Genomic DNA, 24,965 nt, shown 5'->3' with positions numbered 1-24,965 from the left:
TACTGCTTAACTCCAGAGAGTCCGAGGGCGGAGAGCCGGCGCCAGCGAGGGGCAAGCATCCGAGGAGTGGCTTAGCAACCACAGTCTGGAGAGCGCAGGGCTGACGATTTCACACCTCCTCACTCAAGGCAAAACCGTTGTGTAAGTGTCCCTGTTCATTCAGCAGCTTACGTAAAGCTTTTATTTTGGTTTTTTTTTCCTTCTGTAAATGCTCGGCATGTGTGAAGTCTTCCTTCCCGGCGTCAGGTGCCCCAGAGGTCCGTGCGTGCCTCGCCACTGGAGTGCGCTGGCCTGCTTTTCCAAGGAGATCTGTCATTTCTCACCAGCCAGTGATAAATGGGGTAGAGGAGGAGTGGTTATTCTTGTTATTCCCTTTGAAAGAAATCTGTACGTAAAAAAATCTGTATATGTAAAATACATTTCCTAAATGATAAGGAAGTAAAAGGGGCTCAGTTTTTAGAATCACACCAGTGTTTGAATTCCCGTTCCTCTCCATGATGCTCTGTGCCCCCCGCCTGCTTCCCCCAGTGACCTGCGTTTGCACGTGCTGCTTGCGTGTGTTGTCTGCAGGGCCGCCGGGCGAGGCGCAAGGAGCCAGATGGAGTTCAGCACCAGCACGATCGAGGAGTTCGAGTCCAGGCTGTTCGAGTGAGTGCAGATTTCTCCAGCAACAGAGCAAGAGCGCTTACCTTGTGCCAGTGGGGGGGGGTGTTGTGTGCCATAAGACCAGAGGAGACTTTCCTGTCCCATCTCAGGGCTAAAGACAGACTTCTCTGACCCTTTACACTGGGCGCTGGGGTTTCAGGGGCCGAACTGATGAACCGTTCTGCTTTATTCTGCTCTGACCCTGATATACGCGGATTATTACATACAGTTGTGTTGCTTTCTTTCCTTTCTTTTCCCTGTCAAGAAATGTGAAAGTTTTCTCTGTCCTGCCCCTGTTTCTTCCAGAATGATTGAGCTGTACCACCGCAGGATGAGCTGGCTCATGGAAGGCAGTCGAAAGGTAATTTAAGCCTTTGCATGAAGCCCAGGGCCTCGTCTGCAGCGGCTGTTTAGCTCTGTAAGTGCTGCATGACATTGGAGCCCAGACTGGAGTGAGAGCAGGAGTGAGAGTGCTTTCCTGGCTCCCTGCAGGAGCTTTTAAGCCCTTCAGAGCACAAGCGCCACGTTGGGGGTTTAATAACACAGTGCAACAGGGGATGAGCCTCACAACGTAGTTCTGAAACCGAAGATGCGAATTGCATGCTGTTTTGCTTTCTCTGTGATCCATTTTCACATTATCTGCCGATAGCGTGTGGCTGGTAAAATAGGAGTGCTGACAGGTGTAGTTAAAAGAGATAAGCTGTTAACCTCCTCCTGCAGGGCGACAGCTGCGATGGAGTGCTGTGCGCGTATCGCTCGGCGCACACAGGAGGGGCAGGGTGCTGTCAGCAGCCGTAGCGACGGCAGGAGCACTCTGCGTCTCCCTCCCTCTAGTGGACTCAGCTCTTAATTACCACCCTCACACCGACTGTCTGGCGTTTTCCTTCCATAGTCTGTTTTCATGACGGGCTGTATCTTCACATTGGCAATGCAGGGCTTGAAGCACCTGAGGCTCTTATGCAGCCGGGATGTCTGGTGAAAAAGGGAGCGCCGCGGCGTATCGGTCTGACTCAAGTGGCGGGCTGGGCGAAAGCCAGCCTGGGGATGCCAGCGGAGCCCTGCAACCCCTGCAGGCTACCAGCCTGGTCGCCCCACGACACGCCGGCTGGTGTAAATGAGACAACCCAGGAGGAACATGAGAGATTTCAGGAACAGTCGCTGTTCAAGCACTCTGGGTGGATGCCAGCCTCTTTCCTCTTGATTTTCCGCTCACTGGAGGCCTCCACGGAATGGCATTAGCTTTTTCCCAGTTTCTCCTTCATTTGTGAACGCCCCCCCCCCCCCCCCAACCAGGGTCTGCATCTGTGGGCTCATACTTGCATGCTTCCGGTTTCCGGTTCGTTGGTGATTTTCGGGTGCCCCCCTCCGCGGGCGTCACCGTGTGCTCTTGGTTCGGCAGGTGTTTGGGCTGGTGAAGGGATCCCGGGTGGGTGTGCTCGTCGACGCGTCTGATGCCAACTGCGAGTCGGGACGCCTGCAGGAGTTTCAGAAGCACCTCTTGGTAAGTGGGGCAGGTCTCCCCGCCAGCCGCAGGGGTGGCATTGCTGGACAGCCCTGCTGTTGGGCAGAGCGGTGGATCTGCGCCTGTGGCTGGAGGGCTGCCGGTTTGAATCCCGCGGCCGGCAGAGGAATCCTACTCCGCTGGGCCCCTGAGCAAGAGCCTTCACCCCAGCTGCTCCAGGGGTGCTGTATAAATGGCTGACCCTGCGCTCTGACCCCCAGCATCTCTCCCTGTCTGCGTGTCTCATGGAGAGCAAGCTGGGGTCCTAATGCAAGAAATTGTATATGGCCAATAAAGTGATCTTATATCTTGTCTTAGTTGGCAGGATATGGGAAATATAAGGGAAGTGCATATGTGTAGGGAAATATGGCGTTAGCTTCCCGCAGTGTTACATTCTTCAATGGCTAACATTTCTTCCTTAAAAATTACACATACAATTACGGAAATGTTTTTCGGTCTGGTGGTGATTCTCTCGGGCTTCTTCCCAGTGTCTCCTGGATGAGCAGCTATGCTACAAGAAACAGCTGTATTTGCTCTCCTTCGGCACCCAGGAGAGCCTGCTGTGGGACAGCCCAAGAGACGTCAACCTGCGCAGGTGGGTGGGCTCGCCTTTTTGGTCATCCCGGGGCTCTGGGGAGATGGGACGAACAATTCCCAGATCTTCTATACAAGGAGAGCTCTCTCTCTCTCTCTCTCTCAGTGTGGCTGTGTGTAGTCCCAGGCTCTCTGTGGACTGTAGTTCATTCTTACATTCTTACAAACACTGGGCTGTAATCTGTGGTGTCTATATCTCTGCTTTATGGTAATGATTCACTGTTATTTACTAATAATAGTAATAATAATCACCTTTATCATCTTTATTTGTATAGTGCCTTTCAGTGCTAAAGCAGCTCACATTGCATTACATAATAATAAATTCACATTAAAAATGGATGTAAGATCTGCAAAAAGCATAATGAAACAGAAAACAATAAATAAAACAATGAAATACAAATGAGCTAAAAATCAAATAAAACTATCGGGTGATTTTAACAGTCCAATTGAAGGTGAGTCTGTGATGAAAGAGATACTTATTGGCTTGATTTCCTTTTGCAGAAGAGTTGTTGATTTGATTTGTACTCTAGCCCGGAAAAAAAATGTTTTAAACTGCTCAGGCCAGAGATGAATAAATGGTTTCAGAACATCGCAGATCCCCTCTTCTTGCGTTCGTCCACCTCCCTTTCCTCTGACTCTGTCTGGGGTTGGCAAATTTATTTTGTATCATGCGTGCGCTGTTGAGCAGATCAGCCCTTGGTGTTTGTGTGGGTGTGTGTGGGTCTCTGCTTCTGTGTTCTGTGTTCTTTTCCAGAGCCAAAAGACAAAACCTGTAAGACAGGAGCAAAGTTCAGCAGGTGCTACTGTACTCCAAGAAGAAAAAGCCCCATAGGCATGAATCAGCCAGAGGCTATTTTTTGCATCTTAGTCCAGCTAAACTCTCAGGGGTTCCCTACACTTAACCCACAGTCTGACCAGTACAGTCTGTCCACCTTCTGACTCATTCTTCCCCTTAATTCACTAAGGTGAAGTTCTCACTTCTCCTGCTGATCTGCTGTGCAGGGGGGCTGAACTGGCTGCTGTTGTCTCCCAGGTGGGACCGCTGGTGCAGAATGGCCTTTGTACTGTGAAGTGCTGTGAGATCATTGGAGATGAAAAGCGGTGCACAAATGCATGTATTATTGTTGTTGTTTAAAGTACCAAACTATATCAGTATTCTTTGTTTCACCAGGATACCACACTAAGAATCTTTTACTGAAAATGCACAGCTTCAAATATAGTATTTTAGACAGTGTTGGTGTGTCTTGATGCCCTTGCTATTAAAAATCACAACTGTAAAATAGAACTGTTGGAGATGCTGTCCAGTTGGAACAATGTTCAGTTCCTCTCATTGTCTTTTCCACAGTTACGTAAGTATGGAGGGGAGGTGTCCACTTCCAGATAACCAAAATTATTTGAAACGATTCTTGAATGATAACAAATAAATGCACTATCCGTGCATCAGAAATCAAGGCACCAAGTGTGTGTGTGTGTGTTTGAACTGTGTGTGTGCACGTGTTTCACCTGTGCCCTGTGTCGGCGGGCGGTTTCACTGTTCTCACCCCCGTGTACCCGCGCTGGCGTGTGTCACAGGCTCCACCAGGCCCGGCAGTGGGTGCAGCAGCTGGGGGGCAGCGGGGGCTGCAATCTTCTGGGCGCGGTGAAGAAGGCCCTGGGCCGCAGAGACCTCAGCTCACTGCTCGTCGTCCTCGGCTCCTGGTAATGACCGTCCCTGCACTGAGCGCTGAGCTCTGAGCGCTGAGCTCTGAGCGCTGGTCGAGGGGCCTGTTACTGCCCCGCCACTGATCACCGAGTGACAGGAAGGTCACTCAGCTCATCTATCTCTTCACAGTTGGCCACTGCATCCAGTACAGCGTGACTGTGGCCCTGTGCGAGGCACAAGGAATGTGCTCGCTGTGAGGCAGGTTGTAGTACGTGTTCCCTGCCTGCAACAGATTCTCCTTTGACATCATGCACTATATTAACATCTGTGTGCGCTCCAGTAAGAGCACCTCCTTGTGCCCCGTAAAGCATTCTGACATCCTCAGGGATGGAAAACCGCCAGTTGTGGACGCCTGTTTCTCACAGATAACCTTCAGATTGCATTGCAGTTGAGGGTCACGCCGTGTTTTCCTAATGCTTCTGGTTTTACGCCCCGGCTCCGTCGCACGCGGCCTGCGCGAGCTGAACGCGTTCTGTGTCCGTTTGCCCGTTCCAGCCCTGACCAGCCGGCTGATGTCCTGCTTGCTTACGTCGAGCAGTGCCTGCTGGGAAGGACCTTGCCCGTTCATGCAGTCGCTTACGACAACGGCCACCCCATGACCCACGTGAGTAAATCACACGGCTCCCGATAGAACGGGTGATTCTGTCTCGGGAAATAGTTATTCCCAGTTTTGTTTCTTGCTTTGCTCAGAGAGCACATGCAACTTGCCTACCCTCCCACTCATCCATATTCATCTCATCTATATTACCGATCAGAGCAACATCTGATCTCTCACTGATATCGCTGCAAACGTGCAGGCACCAGGCAGGTCCCAGAAATCACTGTTGCTTGGGAATGTGAGGAGGCCCATGCAGATCCTATTGCTCCCAGCCACCAGTGTCAGTTTTACCACTGTGCTTTCTGCTGGGGGGAAACCCCTGGTCAGAGACAGCTTCCAACATGAGCAATCAAATGCAGATTTTAATTTAAAAAAGTCACCAGGTACGATGTTTAGATATGTGCACACAGGACAGAGGTCTGTGATTGCTGGCTGGAAATATTTGCCCTGCATGGTGTTGGCTTATTACATACGAGACGTGCCTGTGTGCTTCCTCCCTGTTTCAGATGGCATTGAAGAACCTTGCCGAAGCCTCTGGGGGACGTTTTCACTGCTACTCGTCTGACAGGCAGGTAATGATTTCCACCCTCCAACAGGGGACTCATTATCCACAAGGTCTGGCACACACAGGCTCAAAGCAGGGAGATTACAAGATACAACCCTGCACGACACACCAAGAGCCTGTCAGAAATCGCAGAAGGATTTGTTCCCAAGTACGCTACTCGTCTCCTATCCCGAAACGTGAAGGAGATGTTTTTTTGAAGGGGTATGCCACCTCTTTTCTGATGGCTGCGTCACCTGTGTTTTGTCACCAGGCCCTTCTGCTAACTCTGTCTTTCCAGGAGCTGGGCTGGCAAAGGGGAATTAGCACTAAAATCCCCAAACCCCTTCTTCTCTGAGCAAGAGACGTGCCCAGAAGTAACATTTGAGCCCCTCGCTTGCCCCAGTGAACTCCTCTGGTTCTCAAAAGATCCGTGGGAATCTGAGTACTCCGAGATGAGGGGTGTATGGACACGAGGGGAAGGGAAGGGCAGGACAGCTGCTGCTGCTGATGATGATGATTATAATAAAACTTCATTTTATATAGCGCCTTTAAAGGTGGCTGTTCAAAGCGCTTAAAAGCACTGATGTTGGAGACAGGTGGAGTAGCACCCCTCGTGCAGGGCCTAGCCTTTCCTGTTGACCTGAACGTCTTGTAAGATCATGGAAGAGAGGCTTGGTATTCCAATAATCCATCACAGAATCCAGGGAACACGGAATGACAGCTCGTAGAATAGTTGTTTATCTGCCGTTAGATTTCTGGGAGTAAAGTCCGTACTTAAGATGCTTTTTTCTCATGAAGCTGATGTACAGTAAAGTGACTTGAAGTCTGTGAAGGCGTATGCTACTCTGGCAGGTCCTTGACAGCATCAAAGAGCTTTCTGCTCAAGCACCCTAGAGCTAATATTTCTCCGCCCTTTGGAATGAATTGTAAATTGAAAGGTTATTTGTTTAAAAAGCGCGCGGGTATCAGTGTGTGGTGTCCAGGGATTGGTGGCAGGCAGGGGAGAGCGTGCAGGGCTGCCCGCGGACACAGACTGTGCACGGCTCTGCCCACGGGGCGGCACCGGTCTTGCCCGACCCGATCCAGCTGCGGCAGCAGGGGCACTTCAGAGAAGCAGAGCAGTTTAGTTGTCGTTCTGCGGAACAGCGCTCATGGCTTCCATGTCCCTCTCTCCACATGAGTCAGGGTGCGATCTACAGCAGCTCTGACATCGCCCTCCTGCAGAGAGAGACCCAGAAAGCCGTGGATCTGCTGAGCAAGATAAAGGAAATGCGTCAAGGCCTGCTGGGAGACATGCTCGTCTCCGTTATCCAGAAGGTAAGAGACGTCACCATTATCGGAAGAACTCATTCGTTGGTTCGGTCACATGTTTTTGAGGCCCGCGACTTTCTTTGGAATTTGTTTTATTCTACATTTGAAAAATGATTGATACTTGTGAGTGTTATTTTCAACAAGGAATGCAGTCCCAGTTTAACTCCTTCCATTTTCATCATTAAAGGTTTTTAAATCGAATTATACTGTAAATAACAGGGATATTGTTATTCTTTTTCTACTAAAGTCTGAATCCAGAAAATGAAACATTTTCCTAATTTATTTCTTTCTGGGATGCAATGCGCTGATTTATTTTTCTGGTAGATTTCTTTAGAGGTAGCAGAGTTGCCTCCTTCTCACTTCCTCCCCAAACCGCCCAATCACTGTGGGCCGCTCAGCATCGAGAGGCAGAACTTCCTGCCTAAGACCTCTGCTGATTGGCTGAAGAGCAATGGGCTGAAAGGTAGGCAACATCTACACACTCAAATTATGAAATAAATCAAATTTCAAGTTGTGTCTTTGCAAACTGTGTTTTTTTCCCCCTACGAAAACAAACTGACAGCAAAGAAACTCAGCCTGTACCAGGTTCTTGCGCCGAATGCTTATTCGCTTCTGGAGGAGTTTGTGCCTGTTCTGAGGAAGACTGTCACCTCCACACTGCACGAGGTGAGAAACCCAAAACAGAAATATTTTATATAAAATCTGCACGTTTTTATGTGTATTGTATTTTGCTGTTGTAGTATTTGAACAGGATGTTAATAAAGTATCTCCCCAGAGAAAAATCTGTCTGCTTGTCTGTCAGTTTGCCAAATTACCATTCTCCTGCGATGAGAAAAATGCAGCACATTTGTTCTGTCCCTGACCAAACACCTCTGCTTTTTTCTGCATGTGTATTTTTCAAGAACGAACAACGACTGATATTAAACTTATCCAAAACTGGAAAACACAGGCTGCTTCTCAAACAGCATTGTAGTATCCTGTTAATATAAAAACAGTTTTTGCTTTATTATTGCTGCAAGCGAACATTTGTTCTCCATTCACTCTTTTGATTAAAACACTTTCAGCGTTTTTCCAGTGGGTTTAATTCTTTTTTGCTGTACACAGTGTGATTTTTATTTATAAATCAGGTTTAGTCTTCTTTTATTGTGGCAGCTGAAATTTGTCTCTGCCAGGATATCTTGCTCCTCTGTCTGGAAGGGCCGTCTTGAGGCTGTTCAGTGAGCGTGCGGTAGTGTCCTGAAGTACTCAGCATGTTTCCTGATACATTAGTAGGAGGGAGTTTTAATGCTTTCCTGACATAATTACCCTCTTTGTGTTGTGCTAAAGCATCCTGTCTAATTCAGACACACAGGCCTCCAGCATCTCAGTGCCACGCATATGACTCATCCTGCTATTACTGCTCAGTACCCTGTCAGTGAGGGTCGTGAGGTTTCAACTCGTTTCTCACATTTAAATATCACCTTTCCATAAAACACGACATCAAGCCTGTTTTCCAAAAGTGATAAAATGTTCACAAGTCTCCCTCAAAATGTTTCCATTTTTTTCAGCCTGTAATTCAGAAACATCCTGTCTAGTAGCCCAGAGCCTGATTACTTTATCACACAACTTAAATGTTTTAGGGATACTTTGTCTGCTTAGCGACTAACGCTGGCGGTTCTCTCTAGAAAGCCATGGTGCAGTTTGAGTGGCATGATGGGACGGTGAAAAACGTGCACGTGGACCCGCCTTTGTTGTACAACTACCAGGTAAGAAGGCAAGAGAGGTGACAGAGCAGAGGAGGCCATTCGTCACGATTAGCCCCTTGGGAAGTTAGTAACTGATCCAAGGATCTTATCCGGCTGTGTCTTGATAGAAACCAGGGTATCAGCTACATCAGCGGCTGGGTAGCTCGTTCCACGCTCCCAAACCCCTACGCATAAGGAAGTGTCTCCTGTTCTCCCTTTTAAATGCCCTTGCACTGTTTTCATTGTTAATATAGAGGTTCACTGAGTAATATGGTACAGAGACGGCATTGTAGCGCAGCAGTGAGCATTGCTTCCTCGCAGCGCCGGGGCCCTGGGTTCAGTTCCTGGGGTGCCGTCTGTGGGGAGTTTGCATGTTCTCCCTGGGTTCTCATGGGTTTTCCTCTGGATGCTCCTGTTTCCTCCCACAGTCCAAAGAGATGATGGTGGGTTAATCGGCTTCTGGGGAAACTGGTCCAGGTGTGCGTGTGGGTTTTGTCTGTGTGTGCCCTGCGATGGACTGGCATCCCATCCAGGCTGTACCCTGCCTTGGGTCTGTTGACTGCTGGGATAGGCTCCAGCTCCCCCTTGACCCTGTGTTGGATAAAGAGGTGGATGCTGCACACTGGTGGTGGTGGAGGGGAGTCCCCATTACCTGTAAGGAGCTAGTGGTCTTTTAGCCGTGACCCTGAAGATTGCTCTTGCTTTCTCTCTCTCCCTCTTCTCTTTCCTTTTTCCCCCGATTCCCTCTGTGCAGAAGCAGCTTGCCGGCGCGGTGCTGATGCTGGAACGCAGGGTGGAGTGGCTGACCACAGGAAGCAGGCAGATCTGGGGCAACGTGTGTGAGCAGAGGCAAGAGCTCTGGTTTGCAAACGCTGCGGCGATCGGCAGCGAAGAAGCGCGTGACTGGGAGTCGCTGGGTTGTCTTTTCTTCCTTTCGAAGCACAGCCGCCACGTTTCCTGCTGCCAGGCCCCTCGTTGCCCTGCAGCAGGGCACACTAGCTGAGCCACACAAGAGCCCTGATTAACTTGATCTTAGTGTCACATTTTTCTTTTTGCTGTGTGGAAGCAATAGAAGACAAAGGAGAACTCGTGCATTGAATTTTCCTCGCTGCTTTGAATAGATGCAATCGCACTGACCTTGGTACACACACCATCCACACAAAAAAAGCTGTTTTAATGCTTATTTGTTTGTGATGTTCAGCTCCTTCCCCATATCTCTCGAGCCTGAAAGCTTCTGGAGGAATCTCTTGCTTTGTTTCCCAGGAGGATGATCCTGTGTCAGGAAATGTTTCCTGAGTTAATTTTCCTCAGTGCAGACCTTGTTGTTTTTCTTTTCGGTGAAACACCCCCGCCCACACAAGGCACTAATTAGTCTCTGGATACTGACTCATAAGTCCTGAAGGCTCACCTCTCTCCCCAGAGTGACTGTCCTGGTGGATGTCTCCCTGATGAACTCACTGTACCTCGTCCACATCCAGCATTCCCTGCGCCTGCTGCTGGAGCAACAGATGGCCGACAAGGAGAGCTTCAACATCATCACGTACGGGCCTCCTCTGTTTGCATAAAGCTCAAAGTCTTTTTATATGTCATCCCGTCCCAAAAGGCCTGGCTTTGTCCCTTCACCTAGAAAACTAGTGGCAGACATGAACACCAGTCTGCTGGATTTTAGAATCGCTAATTCACTAGAGTTCTGCAGACTTACTAGGATGAGTGAAGAGTGCGACAGCTTGGAGCAGCTGTCAGATAAATGTACTTTAACAAGCAATGTTTATCACTCTTCAGCGCAGTTGTGTACAGATGCAGTCTGTGAATATTGGTTAATACTGAAAGTAACGTACTTGCCTTGCCTTCTTATTCCCATAGCTGTGCTAGCATTTGTGTGTCCCAAGCCCATCCCAGACAGGGACAGGGCTGTGCCGTAGGAACTGCTCACTGCTCACTGATTCACTGTAGTGAATAGAAAGGGCAGATGTTGCTGGCTTAAGAACAAAGCTCATTCTCTACATACAGCAAATTCTGATAATGGCCAGTGTATGAGGGCTTTGTGAATGGTGGCATTGTAAAACTGAATTCCATTTACGGGGGGCTGTAAAAGGACTGCCTTTCATTTTTCCGCATCCCACAGTCCTGGCCATGGTACCTCTCCCAAGCTGCACAGCGCTGTAGTGTGGGGAAGCCATGGGCTGGCCTGGAGACACGCAGCGGAACCCCATGAAACTCACAGGGCAGAGAGGGAGAGCCAACACAGTGACACAGGCAGCATGTCCAGACCAAAACACCAAAATCCCGACTGATCGTTTCCAATTTCCTTCTGTCGAGCCCCACGTCTGAAACCCAGGGACCCCAGACAGTGATGTACAGTAGACACAGGAGAAAAAGACTCTTTTCAGATGGAGCCCACCGTAGGGAAAGAATGTGCCTGCTGTGTGTGTGTTTTATTTTTAAGAAGGCTGTTTCTTCCTGACTCAGTTGCTGAGAATCTATTCATAGCACTGCTGATCTGGGCATTTATCCCAGTTACACAGCTGTAATGTCGCAGTCCTGGTACTCTCTGCACTTGCTGCTCATACGAGTCAGAAGTGCGAAAACGGGGCAAGGGAAATGTATGGACCCTGTCCAGTACAGGGACCGTGCACATTAATAAAGCCATCTTGTCCTGAGTGTGGATGAAACAGTAAGACTTAATTATGGGAGTCGAAAGGATGTGCAAACCTCACCATAATTAGTTTTTTTAATACATGCACACATCTATATATATATATGCAGTACCTGAGAGGGCACAGTGCCAGAGTGCAAATTTGTCATCGGTCCACCTCGAAGTATTCTTTAATCCAGGAAAGGGATCTGTGAGAGGTTATCTTTTGTAGTTCTTTCAAGGAGAAGCAGATATATGTGCAAAAGGATCCATGCCTTTTAACAAGGGGAATTCAGTGCAAGCACGGGATATATGCGTGCATGCCTGAATCAAGGTTTTGGTCATGTTGTGCCTTTCCTGTTACACATCACATGCCTTTCTTACTATTTAAACCATTCGTTTCTCTGACAGGTTTGGCACAGAGGTGCAACCTTGGAATAATGAGATGGCCACACCAACCCTGGAGAATCTCCAGGACGCTTGGAAGTAAGAGTTAAATGTCTGTGCGTGTTCTTGACTCTCAAGAGCACAGATCACAGTGCAGCTGAAGAACAGGGCCCACCTCTTAATTGTATATATTTTCCCGAGCTTTTGAGCTAAACACAGTGTTGTGAGCACTGGTTGAAGAAGTGAGTCTTCCCAGACAGACGCCCCGAGCCCTGTCTATCCAGCTGATGAGAGGTATGAAAATCTTAATCAAGACGAAGAGTTCATGCATGGGTCCTGTTGGTCTGAGTTGACTTTTTAAACTGATGCAACTTCTTCAACGTTACCGATAGACAGACAGGCCGATTGGCTCTCGCAGTAGCAGGTGTGTCACCTCTGCGAGTTCTGATCCGTTTCTTTCCTGTGTCCCGATCGCTTTAGTGGTTGTTTCTCGCAGGTGGGTGCTGGGCTTGAAGTGCGCTGGAAGCCGCAATGTGCTGGGCGCCCTGAGACGCGCCGTCGAAGTGGACCTGCAGGGGTCGCTAGACGAGCCCCAGGGAATCTACCTGTTCACCAGCGGAGTGCCTGACCAGGAGAGGGTGAGTGTGGTGAGGAAGATTCTGGAGGAGGTGTGGGTGAAAGGACAAGGGAAGACTTCCCTTAGTGTAATATAATAGGGCTCACAACCGAGAGGAGAACATTCTGCCCTCTCTCGCTGGTTTGATTGCTACTGGCTAATGGATGCCAAATTCTTGTCCTGCCCCCTTTTAAAGAATGCTAGAGAGTCTGGTATCCAGCAGTGTGGTTGTACAGATCGTTCCAGATGTCTGTCAGCCTCTGAGGGAAGAATTGCCGCCTGTTGGAAATCCTAATGCATCTCCACTGCCATTCTGCACGGCTAAGCTTCACATATTCCCTCGTGTTGACTTTTCCAGTTTTAGTTTTGTGTGGCTTTAACTTCTTGCTTCATCCAGGAAGGGAGAAGCGTTAAAACGGGAAGGCAGCCCTGTATTCGGAACCACGTCTCCCGAGAGACGCGTCGCCTTAACAGGGAGATGCCTCCGCCTGTGAGCTCGCTGTGTTCTGTGGAGGTGCGAGGGGCCGTGGGAGTCACAGGCAGCAGAGCGCAGGCCGTGTTTCCCAGAGGAGCTGACGCTCGGTCTCTCTGCCGCAGGCAGCGGTGTGTGGCTACGTGTCCGAGTGCTGTGCCGGCGGTGCCCTGCGGCTCCACGTCTGTCTGTTCAGCGCCGGGGGGTCCCCGCTGCCGGCGTGCGTGCCGCCCCGCTTCGCTACGCCCCCCGAGACGGCGGACACGCTGCGAGACCTGGCGCACAGCGGGCAGGGGCGCTTCCACTGGTTCAGGGAAACGGGTGAGCGCCAGGACCCCTCGGAGTTCCTGCCCCTCGGCTTGGCTTTCCTCTCCACACTAGCGGGGCGTTTCTCGCTCACGGACCCCTCGATCAGAACACTCTGCCCCCCACTTCCACACAAGGGCCTCCAAATTCCCCTGAACCTCGTGCCAAGTGAAACAACAGATGCTCATTCCTGGCTCTTTTGTCTTGGCCTGCGTGTTTTTGTTGAACAATGGCACGGCGGCCCTGAAATTTTCACCTGTATTCTAAGATTCGGATAACTTGACCCCACCGAGCCTGAGATTCGTTTCAAATCAAAATCACGTCCTTTACTAAACCCCTGTAGGCCGAGTTTCTGATTGTATTTCAAAAATTGAGTGCCATTCATCTTTTTTGTTTGCCTTTCTCTCCTGTGTTGTCCTGTCCTTGCTTTGCTTTTATAAGTTGTGAAAAAGCTTTGTTCTTATTCCCATTATGTGGCAGTTCTCTGCACCCTTTTGAGTTCTGGTGTGCTGACAGTACGAGACTGCGGCTGAGACGCAAGCCCCCACCAGCCTGCCCTTTGATCGCAAACTGAGCCCCTAACAAAACATGTGTATGCAAATGCCCAGGACAAATTGAGTGCCATGTCTGTTTATTCCTCCCAGCCAAATATATGGCCCTTCATCTGATAGAACTTCATGCTGAAGGGCCTGTCAAAGTCCCGAAGTCTCTGCACCACCCCTGTGTCCCCCTTGGATCGGGTCCTCTAACTGTTTGCTCTGCTTTTCTGGGCTGGCGGATCCCACGCTGCCTCAGTCCCAGCACATTCCCCATGTCCCCCTTCTGCTTGCAGGCATTGTGGAGAGCGACGACATCGCCGCCCTGATGGCCGAGACGGAGAGAGCTGTCAGTTACTCGCAGAAGGTGCGTGGTCCGCGGGTGTCCTGTGGGTCACGCAGAGACGCTGTCGGGGCTCTGGGGGTCTGAGTTGTGGTTGTCTTTTTCTGGTGCCAGTTCTGGAAAGGCCGTCAATACTGTAAATAACTGCAGGACGGAGAGGGCCTTGTGTTTGAGGCTGCCTCCTTTCAGCTCGATTCCTGCCGTTGACTCTAGTACTGCCAGGACTCATTGATTAAGTTGGCTTTAATGTACCTGATTTAACTCCATGCTGAAAAGAGAGGGCTCGGTATTCCATTGCTGTGACAGGTGCATCTCTCGATGGCTGACAAGTACAATTAGTCAGCATCCTTCTTAACAAAAATGGTCTATTAATCCTCCCAGGTGTTTATCTGCGATTCCTGTGTTTTCTTTCCTGGATTCGACAATATGTGTTTCCAGCTAAAATAACTTCGTTTTATTAAGTGGGTGGCAAGGAGACATTTGCACCTTCTTACACTCGCAGAGCTCAATACTGCAGAAGGAACCACTGACAATGCAAATGGTTTCAGAGTTCATGTGACACAAAAAAACGAATTAACGTTTTTAATTGAAATACAGACATGGTATAAAAGACAATCAAGGTGGGTCAGAGAAGAGCTGAAAGCTGACAGTCCTTACGATGTGAAAGGAGGGCAAAACCTGCGGGTGGTCTGGAAGGCGAGCGAGAGACCCAGCCTGGTTTTCTCTGCTGCCTGTGGGCCCGAGGGCCTGAGGAGTCTCTCAGCAGGCCTTCTCCTCCGCTCACCTGCGGCACAGAGGTGCTCTTCCGCCGGAGAGGAGCAGAGGTGAATTTGTCGCTCTGGAGACAAGGGGTTACCTTTCCTCCTCTGGTTGGTATCTTCCCGAATCCGTGATTCTAACAAGCACTTTAGAAAGGGGGCCCATCCAGAAAAGTTTCCTCATATTTGGCCATCAGTTCGCCCCCCCCTTTGTCTGAGTGACGTGCCGCTCTGCGGCCTTGCTTTTTATTTCAGATTTAGGTTGCAAATCCTGCCGTCAGGGTTTCCCAGTCGCTTTTCTGTGTATAAAAAGGAGTGGTTGTGTGCTGGGCCATTTGCTTTGGCCTTTTGTGCATGAAACGACTTGCATTAATTGCACTCTGCTGGGCAGACCTCGTCAGGCCGCGGCCCGCGTGCGCGGCTGGTGACGTTGTCGGGGCTCTGCGGGGAGCCTGGCGCAAGAGCAGGCCTCACGCCGGGAAGCATCCGGGCTGCTCCGCGGGGCTGGCGCTGCAGCTGCCGAGGCCCGGCTGACGCGCGTGCCTTTCTCTCTCGCAGTGTGCCCTGCTGGTGGAGTCCCTGACGCAGAGGGCTGGCAGGAAGCAGCTCGCCGGCGCGCCCGAGGACCAGCCCCAGCAGAGAGGGAGAGGCGGCCCTCTGCGACTGGCGCCACCCACACCCGCCGCACTCTCGCTTGGCAGGATGGTCAGGCTGCTCGCGGGCACCTCTCGTATTTGTGATCGCCGAGGGCTTTTAGCTGATTGCCTGGTTCAGATTCAAGCACCGGGGCTGCTGGGTGGAGGTGGGAGTCGCTGGGCTGCCGCGTCACGGACGTGCCTCGGGGCGACCCGAGCAGAGCTCTGGATCCGCGTCTCGTTCGCGAGATCCCAGCTGGGGATCAGAACTGATGCCCGTTGAAGAGGGTGGCCCAGTGATGGGTGGGACAAACTCACCCATCTGGGCATCTAGCCTTCAGGGTCATTAACCCAGTGCATTCTGCTAATTAGGTTTGCGCAGCTACGAAAGTCATGGCCAGTTAGCAATTAGTGTGATTGCGTATGTGTGGGCTATAAACACTATAAATGGGCTATAAATGTGAGAGGAGAAAAAAAAAGGCAAGGGCAAATTTTGTCCTGCAACGGTTTCCTTGTAATAGCGATAGCGGCCTGTGAGAGTGCAGCACTGCAATCACAGCCCCGTGTGACAGCACCGCACCACCCCGTGAACTGGCCAGCACCAGCCACGCACTGGTGAGTCATATCTAGGGGACGTGGGGAAGAAAACTCGGGGAAGGAGGAGGTCGTCGGAAGTACGTTTCAATGGGTCTAGAAAAAACAGGCTATACGTGGGGGTCAGGAAGGGGGTGGTGGAATGCGATTTAGCACAGTAAATTTGGGTACTTCATTTATGGGAACCCCCTTTGAAGGGGGAGTATAATCGGAGTTTAAAGGTTGTAACAGCAACAGAGAAATCCCCAAAGGACTGTCTGCCAAGGTTATTTAAGAGTTTATGCAAGAGTGGCTTAAAAGATTTCAGCTCTCTGCGTTCTAATCAGTGATGAAATATGTACCAGCGCAGGGCTGCCGCTGTGACTTTCGGGATTTAAGAACTGTCGGGGCGGGTCCTCTCATCGCTGGCCCCCGGCGAACGCACCGGCTTTGCAGTCCTTTAAAAGTCACCCCGCAAAACTTCAGATGAGACGAGAGTGGAGGATTTGGCTTACACAGCAGCAGCGACTGGAGTGGGATGTTGTGAGCGAGAGACATGCTTGGCTGGCTTTTTTTTAATTTAATGAAACACTCTCACAGGAAAATTGATGAGCGTGCTGTCCAAATGTTGGAGAAATATACTACAGAGATTAGTCAGCAGTGCCAAAGGGAAGAGGGATTCATCTTGTGACTCAGAATCCTGATTATTACTAAAGCTGACCTTTAATTTCTTTAATTTACCTGATTTGTTTGTGATATTTTTTTTAAAAAGCACTGTTGTTAATCGACAAGGCTCACAGGATCTTTTTTCCAGCTTTGGAGAGATGAGAAATACACAAGCATGCTCCCATTCCAGTATGGATCCCTCCACCAGTTTTCATACTGAAGGCATTTATGAGTCAATAAAATAGCCCGTTTGGGATCAGTAGTGTCTGCACTTGTAGGGTCAACCTGCACTCGTAACAGATGCCTTCACTGAGTGCCTGGAGACCCCAGTTGTAGTTCTTTAGAGATGCTGTCCTTTGGCTTCAGTGAGGTTATTGGGATGTGATCCAAGCCTGTTGTGTGTTCTGTCCCTGCAGCAGGCAAAGGAGGGATCTCCAGATGACAGCGCTTTCTCCCAGAAAGCTCTCACCTGGCGTCCAACCAGCGTGAAGTCAGGCGTCCCACCAGGTGAGGAGGAGTGCAGTTTTAATAAGAGCAGGAGAAATGTCATCGCAATGGACAAATATACACAGAATAGTCTGAAACGAGGGGGAAAACGCAGTTAAAGGATTTCCTGTTTAGTTCTCCCTCTCTGTGATTACAAGTGTCTCTCTACTAGTGAAATCTCCTGTCGTGCTTTCCTGGATTCGTCGCTTAAAAAACGAGAAAGGAGTCTGTGTGGCACAAGATGTCATGGTTACTCTGCTTAGTTTCTTAAATAAAACATGACTACCATGTCATGCTGAAATCCCAGGTTATTGTAAATTCATCTTTTTTGTTTGCCTTTCTCTCCTGTGTTGTCCTGTCCTTGCTTTGCTTTTATGAGTTGTGAAAAAGCTTTGTTCTTATTCCCGTTATGTGGCAGTTCTCTGCACCCTTTTGAGTTCTGGTGTGCTGACAGTACGAGACTGCGGCTGAGACGCAAGCCCCCACCAGCCTGCCCTTTGATCGCAAACTGAGCCCCTAACAAAACATGTGTATGCAAATGCCCAGGACAATGGAGTCCAGTCCTTGTGAGTGTGCGTCTTGTTTTGTGCTGCAGCAGAGCCAGGGAAGAGCCGGACACTAGTGGACACTGAGGCTAAGCAGAAGAAGAGGCCCAAGGTCTCTCAGTCCGTGTTTTACACTGAAGATGGCAACAGCGTGGGTAAGCATCTCTGAGGGCCCCCCCTGTCCTGTGGAGACTACAGTTTGGCCCCTGGGCTCGCACAATACTTCTTCAGCTACTAAGATATGTTTTGTCTCTCTGTGTGCAGGTGCTTATGTATTTTATTTTATTTTTTTGTTAACTTTAGGCATGATTTTTAAGAAGTATCCGAAATCAAAGAGTGTCAGGAAGTCTATCCCTTTTGTTTCTCTCCCGAAAGAAGAAGAGATTTGCTCAACCAAGCAGGTGTAGTATTGGAAAGCGTGATTTTTCATTCTAAAGAAGCTGTGTGAATCGTGTTACTTCCTGCAGACTCTACCTTTCAGCATAAAAGCAGCCCAGCCCTCCCCATGATCTCTTAACATCACCTAGGAAACCTTGAAGAAAGCCGTTTCAGATCAGTAACAACAAACATTTGGATGAACCAAAAGCTTCCTTCAGCACTTACACGAGATCTCCAAATTTTACTTTCTTACATATGGAAATACACAGTTCTGTAGAGCATAGATTTTTGATATTATTCTTTTATTTCCATCATTGTGGAAAAGTTCCAGTGATCATATGCATTGAACAATGATGTTTGTCCGTTCCGGTTTTCTTTGTATATTTATCAGCTGATGGGCTTGTTCATGCTTCGTCTGTGTCCGCCTAACCAGACCCAACTTGCCATAACATTTCTCACTGTCTCCTTCTTTTGACATGAAGTGGCTCAGAAGGTTTGGTATCAGGAAGCTGAAGCTGGACCTTCACCAGCTGGTCTCCGGGCCCGACTGCACACACCAGAAGAAACTGGTACCGGCGGTTCAGAAGAGGATCTCTGCAAAGTACTGCGCCATCTTCCCCAGCGTCCAGGTCAATGTAAGTCCTGTTAAGGTGCCGAAACCTTGCTCTGACAGAAGACTACTGGCCTGTTTCTCTAGGGTATACAGCTGCTGCACTGCCTTGAAGTGACAGAGTCCAGCTGTCAAAAGTGCTTTTCCCTGCCTTTACCATATATAGCTCACATCTTGCTACGCGTTGCTATAGCGCGGCTTGGTGACTGCATTACCATGAATCCATATGCTCTGCTTTGCTTTTATCATGACTGGGTCACTTTATAATACTTGACTGTGCTTTTATCAGCACTGGATTGATTCACTGTGCTTTTGCAATGGGATACCACTGCACGCTGGGAAGCACTGATCCATCAGCCCAGCCCGAAGCCTGCCCTTGAGTGAACGTCCTGTGACACTGAGGGATTCTCATGAACAAGCCCGCCTGCTGCTGGAGAGATCTGTCTGGATGTGGGTGTGGGGCTGTCCGGACAGGTCCTCCACCTGGGCACACACGTAGGGCGCATGGCTTGGGGTCTCCCCGGGCTGTGGCTCTGGGGAGTTGTGCTCTTGAACCTGTGGCCATGCCGTCGCAGGGCGTCGTGCGGCACCTGCAGTTCACGGCGCGGGAGCTGGAGGAGTACAGCGCGCGGCTGGAGAGGGTGCTCCGCCGCTACGTGCAGAGGATGCAGTGGCTGCTCGCAGGTGAGCCGCCGGTCTGATCAAGGACATGTCTCTGACCGAAGGCATCCGCTCAGCGGTAGCTGGTGATGGGAGGTAATAAGAAAGACTGGTGAGATGCCAATGGAAAAGCTGTTGCCCCCTGCTTTTGGAGTCAGAGTCAGCAGAGCTCTCAGGGCACTGGAAAGGCTGGAAGGCGTTTGCCAAGGATGCCCTGCCATTTTCAATGTAGTGAGGGACCGTAAGCTGTATGCGATCAGCTGTCAGGCTGGGTAATTCAACCGGTATAACCGCCCACTAGCAGACCACCAGAGCATATTAAACTCTTAACCCATCACCTTGGTTTTGCACAACTCAGGGGTATTGTACACCTTCATCTTTCTCCATTATCAATATTGTATTGCTTAAGATGTCCCCATCTGCAGGACTGGGAAAGTGCCTTTCCTTGTTGTTTGCTGCTGATGCAATGCACAGAAATATTGGCTGGAGCTTTTACAGACGCAAGCCTTTCTGCAGCTTTTATCCCAGCTCTTGGTTTTTATCCCCACAGCCCGGAGAATAAAAATCTTCTTCGTGTAGTTACTGATACAGGACACTAGGGCGCGCTGTTGTTCTTGAACTAGCTTTGAACCTCAGTTTTCTCCTCCTGCCAGACAGGTTTAATTATTTAAAAATGCCAAGCTCTTTTTTTTGTTGTTATTAAACCACGCAAAGAACAAAATATAGAAGGCGGGCCACCCAGTTGCAGAAAACAAACCACAGAACAGTCAACATCAGTCTAGTAAAGCTCAGGACAGGAGCATAAAAAAGGCTGTAGAAAATGTTGAAGACAAGCACAGAGGCTGCAGAATATATTTATTTTAATAATAACATTTCCTTATATTTATATAACGCTTTTCTGGACACTCCACTCAGAGGGTTTTGCAGGTAAAGGGGACTCCAGTGTGTAGCTCCAGTATGCTCACCACACCCCAGCTCACAGTGGGGAGGAGAGCAGAGTGATGGAGCCAGTTCAGAGATGGGGATTATTAGGAGGCCATGAGTGGTAAAGGCCAGGGGGAAATTTAGCCAGGACACAAGGGTAACACCTCTACTCTTTTCGAGAAACAGCCTGGGATTGTTAATGAGAGTAAGGACCTCGGTTTTACATCTCATCCAAAGGACAGTGCCATTTTACAGTAGAGTGTCCAGTAGAGTCCAGTACAGTAGAGTGTGTAGTGGGGCATTAGGACCCACACAGACCGCAGGGTGAGGCCCCCTACTGGTCCCATTAACACCTCTTCCAGCAGCAGCCCCAGCTCTCCCCTCCAGGTACTGGCCAGGCTCACACCTATGGGCTCCAGAGGGCTGCCAGGTGTGAGCAGCAGGTTGACAGAGCTGCGGCCTCATCAAAGCGCTGAACCCTCTGGCTTCGCTTGCTCGCCCCACAGGTAGCCGGCGTCTGTTTGGGGCCGTGCTGGAGGGCAGGGTGTGCATCCTGGTGGACACGTCGGGCTCGATGGAGCCCTGCCTGCCGCAGGTCAAGCAGGAGCTGGCCTCGCTGATCTGGGAGCAGCTGCACCGGGGCGGAGTGAGGTAAGGCCTCCTCGGCCCTGTCCTGCCACAGGCCAGCAGGCGGGCGGGGGCGGGGGCGGGGGCGGGGGTCCTTCCGCCAGCGGCCGGGTGGGGCAGGTGCTGACTCCATCCCCTGCCGCGCCCTGGGCTTCTGTGGCTCCTGGACTCTTCTCCAGCTCTGTTCCCACGCCATCCTCCCCTGCACGCCCCTGCTGGCTGTGCCCTGCTCCCCGGTAACTGAGGATTTGGGGCGCGGGGGTGGGGGGGTTCTGCCTGTGCTCTTTGCTGCGGTGGTGACTGCCCCCCCATGGTCTGACCCGCAGCTTTGCCCTGCTGGGATTCTCGGACCGGGTGGCCATGTGGCGGCCGGCGCTGGCAGAGCCCACCGAGGAGGCGTGCCACGATGCCGTGCAGTGGGCGTCTCAGCTCGTCGCCCACGGGAGCACCTGCACCCTGGAAGCCATCCAGGTGGGAACCTTCAAGAGGTTTAGTTAGAACTAACGAGAGGGTTAGTTTTTTTGAACCTCCTCCTGCCCGTCTTGCAGCGAAGAGCCTGCAGTCCTGTTTCATGTTCCACGGGAGTAACTGCCTCTTTGGGTAAACCAGCACTTTTGCTGGTGAGCCGTTACTCCCTGTTGCGGAGACTGATGGCATTTCTAATTCCTATACGACAGTGAAGATTATCAAAGTAAAGCCTTTGATGAGAGAATGCAAAAAACACACATTAACTGTCAGTGTTTAGCTGGTATTAGCTGGATCGTAGAATCAGTGGATTAGGAATAGCAGTTCGTGCGATGAAGTATTATGCCGAAGCCGATACTCTGGCTTCTTTCAAGAAACAGCTGGATGAGATCCTGGGATCAGTTAACAATCACATGGACCAGGTAGTCCCCTCTCGTTTACTCTCCTTTATCCTGTTCTTACGATTCCACTGGCAAGCGAAGAGTACATGAGGTCCAGTGCAATAATTTAAGTGATCTAGTGACGAGGGGGGTGCACTTGGACCTGCTGAAGTCAGAAGCCCTCAACCATACCGAGTGTACGACAGGTAATATCACAGAACAGGAGATAAGCTGTCTGAAATAAGAGGAGAAAAACGAGGAGTCTGTGCTTCCATGTCGGCTGTTGAGTGCCGAGGCCGAATGTGAGTGTGTTTGAGATTTGCTGCTTGGTCACCAGTGGCCACAGCCTCCAGTGCAGCGTAGGCAGGGCCTGAGTGCTGACGAGGGTCTGTGTGTCGATGAGCCAGGCGGCCTGTGAGCTCGGGGACACCCTGGGGATCTACCTGCTCAGCGACGGGAAGCCAGACTCCAGCTGCAGCCTGGTGCTGAGGGAGACCGCGAGGCTGACAGCAGGGAAAGACATCGCAGTCCACACCATCTCCTTCAACTGCTGCGACAGGTGCCTGCAGGACAGACACGGGCAAAAACGCACACTCACACACGCATGCACAGGCACATTCAAGCACGCACACACTCGCACCTAGACACATTCAAGCACGCATGCACACTCACTCACACATGCACAGGCACATCCGGTACACATTCAAGTACCTCACCGTAGCCGACAGCATGACACTAAGAGCACTCAGAAAGTGTGCTTGAACTCAGTAAATACCAGACCTTAAGTTCCCTTGTGTGTAAAGATCTTATCATAGAGTGCAGTAAAATGGCCTGTGATCTGTGGTCTATCCTGCTGCGCTGGGTTTTCCTGCAGCTCCCCTAAGAACCTGTGCTGATTGTTGATTGGCTCTGCTTGTGACAGCGCGGCCAATGCCTTTCTGAGGAAGCTGGCCCAGCAGACCGGTGGGCGATTCCACCGTTGCCACGGTGACGTGGACGCACACCGTGTGGCCCACAGGATGCTGACGGAAGGCTTCACTGACGAGGATGTAAGCGCATAATTGATTAGTTTCTGATCTGACTTGGCAAATGAACAGTTTTTCTGGGGGCAGAGGGGGGGGCGGTCAGCCTAAATTTCTACCCATGACGGATCGCACCCTTTCCAGGATCAAGCTTTCCGGGGCACGTTTGCTACACTGCCTGCAGATTGTGGGGGGTCTTCTCCTTGATTCTGAACTGCTGTTTCCTTGTGTTCCCTCTGGGTTCAGGACCCAGTTCTCCCAGCCTTTGAAGGGGACGATCTGAGGATGCTGATGGAGGAAATAGGAAAAGCCAGACGATTCCTGACACAGGCCAGGGCGTTTCGGTCAGTGTGCTTAGGATTTTCTCTGCAGTGCTTCTCCGACAGTTTGCTTATTAGGAGGCGATCGTGTGACCATAGAGAGATGAGTAATAAGACGTTTCTTAAGCGCACCTTGTGAAAGGTAAACATAATCTAATATCAAGGTAGTTTGACTGGATGTATGACAGTGATGAACTGGCCTTCCGTTCGCTTTCATTGCCTTTGTAAAATCAGGTTTTTGGTTTGTCTCACTGAACATAAAACTGGGGAAGAATCTGATCAAGCCGTGACATCCCTCCCACTGAACACAATGTATTTTTCTCACAAGCAGCGCTTTGGTTTCCTCTGTCAGGGCCTTGCTATTGGAGAAGCAGAAGACGCCAGACAGCCAGGATGACGTTCCTGCAAACTCTCAGCCCCAGGCGTAAGTCAAGCAAGAAAGTAGAGTCGATTTATAACGCAAAAATGTATAACCACGTGTTATAAGACAAGAGGTAATCCTTAAAAGTTCATATATTTAGCTTGCTTACCAATAGCTATCATTGGAACTATGTAAAATACTGGAAATGCATATTATTCTAAATTTAAAAGAAGTAGGTTGGGTTTCCTTACTTTTGCATTTTATTGTTGTTTTTTTTCTCAGGAAAACCTAGCATGTTTATATCCAGCAGCACAGAGAACTATGAAAAGCTCATAAGTATCGGCACCAGCAGATGACTCACTTTGTTAGTTATGCAAAAACCTGTGCATCTGAATCTCTGTTCATTGTACAGCTACAGCTTTGTTTTTGTATTGAGGTAGATTATGTCTTGAGCCGTTGATCCAGATGTACAGTTTGAACTGTGATCTTGGGACATGAACGGGTGATCTTGGAACTATGGACATTTTGTATGGAGTTTTCATGGCTGTAAGTGTGACATGTGAAGGGACACAAGTTGCTTTTCTACAGGCGAAGACATTGACTGACATTGTGGGATCTTAACGCTTCTTGATGGACCAGAACTGAGACTCGCAGAGGGAAGTGAAGGTGATGTGGACGCTAGAAAGAAGTCAAGTCACTCACTCCTTGGAGAGTGAAAGTCACTCTGCCCTACGGGTGCCTGGTGCTCATTGAGAGTGATCATTTGGAACAGAACAGAAACTAGAATATGCTTCAGCCCTGCAGGAGAAGTACGTCTCTTGCTTAATTGTTCAAGTTTTTGAGACGTGCATCTCTAATCTTTAAATAGGAGTTGATTTAGGGCGATTTAGGGTGGAATCACAGGATTGGAGGTTTCCAGCTGCTGTCCTGGACAGGTGGCTGGGAGCCTTGGTCTTCTTTGCAAATGACTGGGACAATATGAAAAGAAGGAACATTTCAGTGGTTTTGGATGAGAGTAAAGGTCAATAGTCAATAGTCCAGACTCTGCAGAACAGCCAGCTACAGTGGCTGTTTTTAATCTCCAGCTTGTTAAGAATAAGAAGCAGCACCACCATCTCTTCTGGCTGATGATCATTAAACCAAAGCAATCAAAGGGTGAGATGATCCAGTGCTTTTGATATTTTTTGTAATTACTGGATTAGAATAAATACTATTTGGCAAACTCCCTGCAACTTTTTGAATGATTTCTGCTCGTACCTAAAATGTCATTTCAGGGCAATGGACTCTAATATAATATCCTGTGTCTGCAATTATGTTTCAAATACATGTTTGTACTTTGGTCAACGGTAGAAGCTCATGCAGTGATTCCTGTGCTGTTTTGAAGCTTGACAGTCTTGCACATGAAGTATAGACTTTACGGGTGAGGCTCTGGCTGCAGGAAGCGTGCGTGGGCATCATCTGAACATTACGGACAGGGCAGCGATCTCAGCTGACTGACCGGCTGGGGTTCTGAAGGAGACCTCAGGGTAACCCTTCAGGCGGGCACCTTCAGTGAAAGGGGGGTGTCCTTCAGTAGATGTTGGGGATCATGGCATCAGCTTCAAAGGATTCTAAAGGAAGGTGCAGTTTTCCTTTATTGCC

The 24,965-nt window shown here is 49.8% G+C and overlaps 1 protein-coding gene across 1 annotated transcript; it reads left to right on the top strand.

Moving 5' to 3' along the window:
- Positions 1 to 1,613: 1,613 nt before the first annotated feature.
- Positions 1,614 to 24,546, top strand: vwa3a (von Willebrand factor A domain containing 3A). Its single transcript, XM_088936841.1, has 32 exons — positions 1,614 to 1,755; positions 1,939 to 1,949; positions 2,045 to 2,146; positions 2,635 to 2,741; positions 3,495 to 3,512; positions 4,313 to 4,438; positions 4,938 to 5,046; positions 5,547 to 5,612; positions 6,770 to 6,901; positions 7,220 to 7,358; positions 7,458 to 7,561; positions 8,560 to 8,640; positions 9,374 to 9,468; positions 10,040 to 10,159; positions 11,666 to 11,740; positions 12,138 to 12,279; positions 12,655 to 12,771; positions 12,855 to 13,050; positions 13,868 to 13,938; positions 15,231 to 15,551; positions 16,963 to 17,053; positions 17,628 to 17,732; positions 17,881 to 17,978; positions 18,438 to 18,590; positions 19,141 to 19,249; positions 20,656 to 20,800; positions 21,103 to 21,247; positions 22,029 to 22,180; positions 22,544 to 22,670; positions 22,890 to 22,987; positions 23,316 to 23,387; positions 23,913 to 24,546. Exons 1-32 carry the CDS (start codon positions 1,614 to 1,616, stop codon positions 23,923 to 23,925), a joined length of 3,582 nt encoding a protein of 1,193 aa, XP_088792967.1. The 3' UTR covers positions 23,926 to 24,546.
- Positions 24,547 to 24,965: the final 419 nt, after the last annotated feature.

This window comes from Atractosteus spatula, chromosome 18 (genome assembly GCF_055471065.1).
Source record: "Atractosteus spatula isolate fAtrSpa1 chromosome 18, fAtrSpa1.hap1, whole genome shotgun sequence".
Taxonomy (NCBI): Eukaryota; Metazoa; Chordata; class Actinopteri; order Semionotiformes; family Lepisosteidae; genus Atractosteus; species Atractosteus spatula.
This window is presented reverse-complemented; position numbering and strand designations above follow the sequence as displayed.

Excerpts from the sequence above, each read along its gene's own strand:
- vwa3a (XM_088936841.1), top strand. The coding sequence starts at position 1,614 with ATGTCTGGTGAAAAAGGGAGCGCCGCGGCGTATCGGTCTGACTCAAGT. Across the intron at positions 5,047-5,546 it reads ACGGCCACCCCATGACCCAC|ATGGCATTGAAGAACCTTGC; the intron begins GTGAGTAAATCA and ends TCCCTGTTTCAG. Across the intron at positions 15,552-16,962 it reads TCTGGATCCGCGTCTCGTTC|CAGGCAAAGGAGGGATCTCC; the intron begins GCGAGATCCCAG and ends CTGTCCCTGCAG.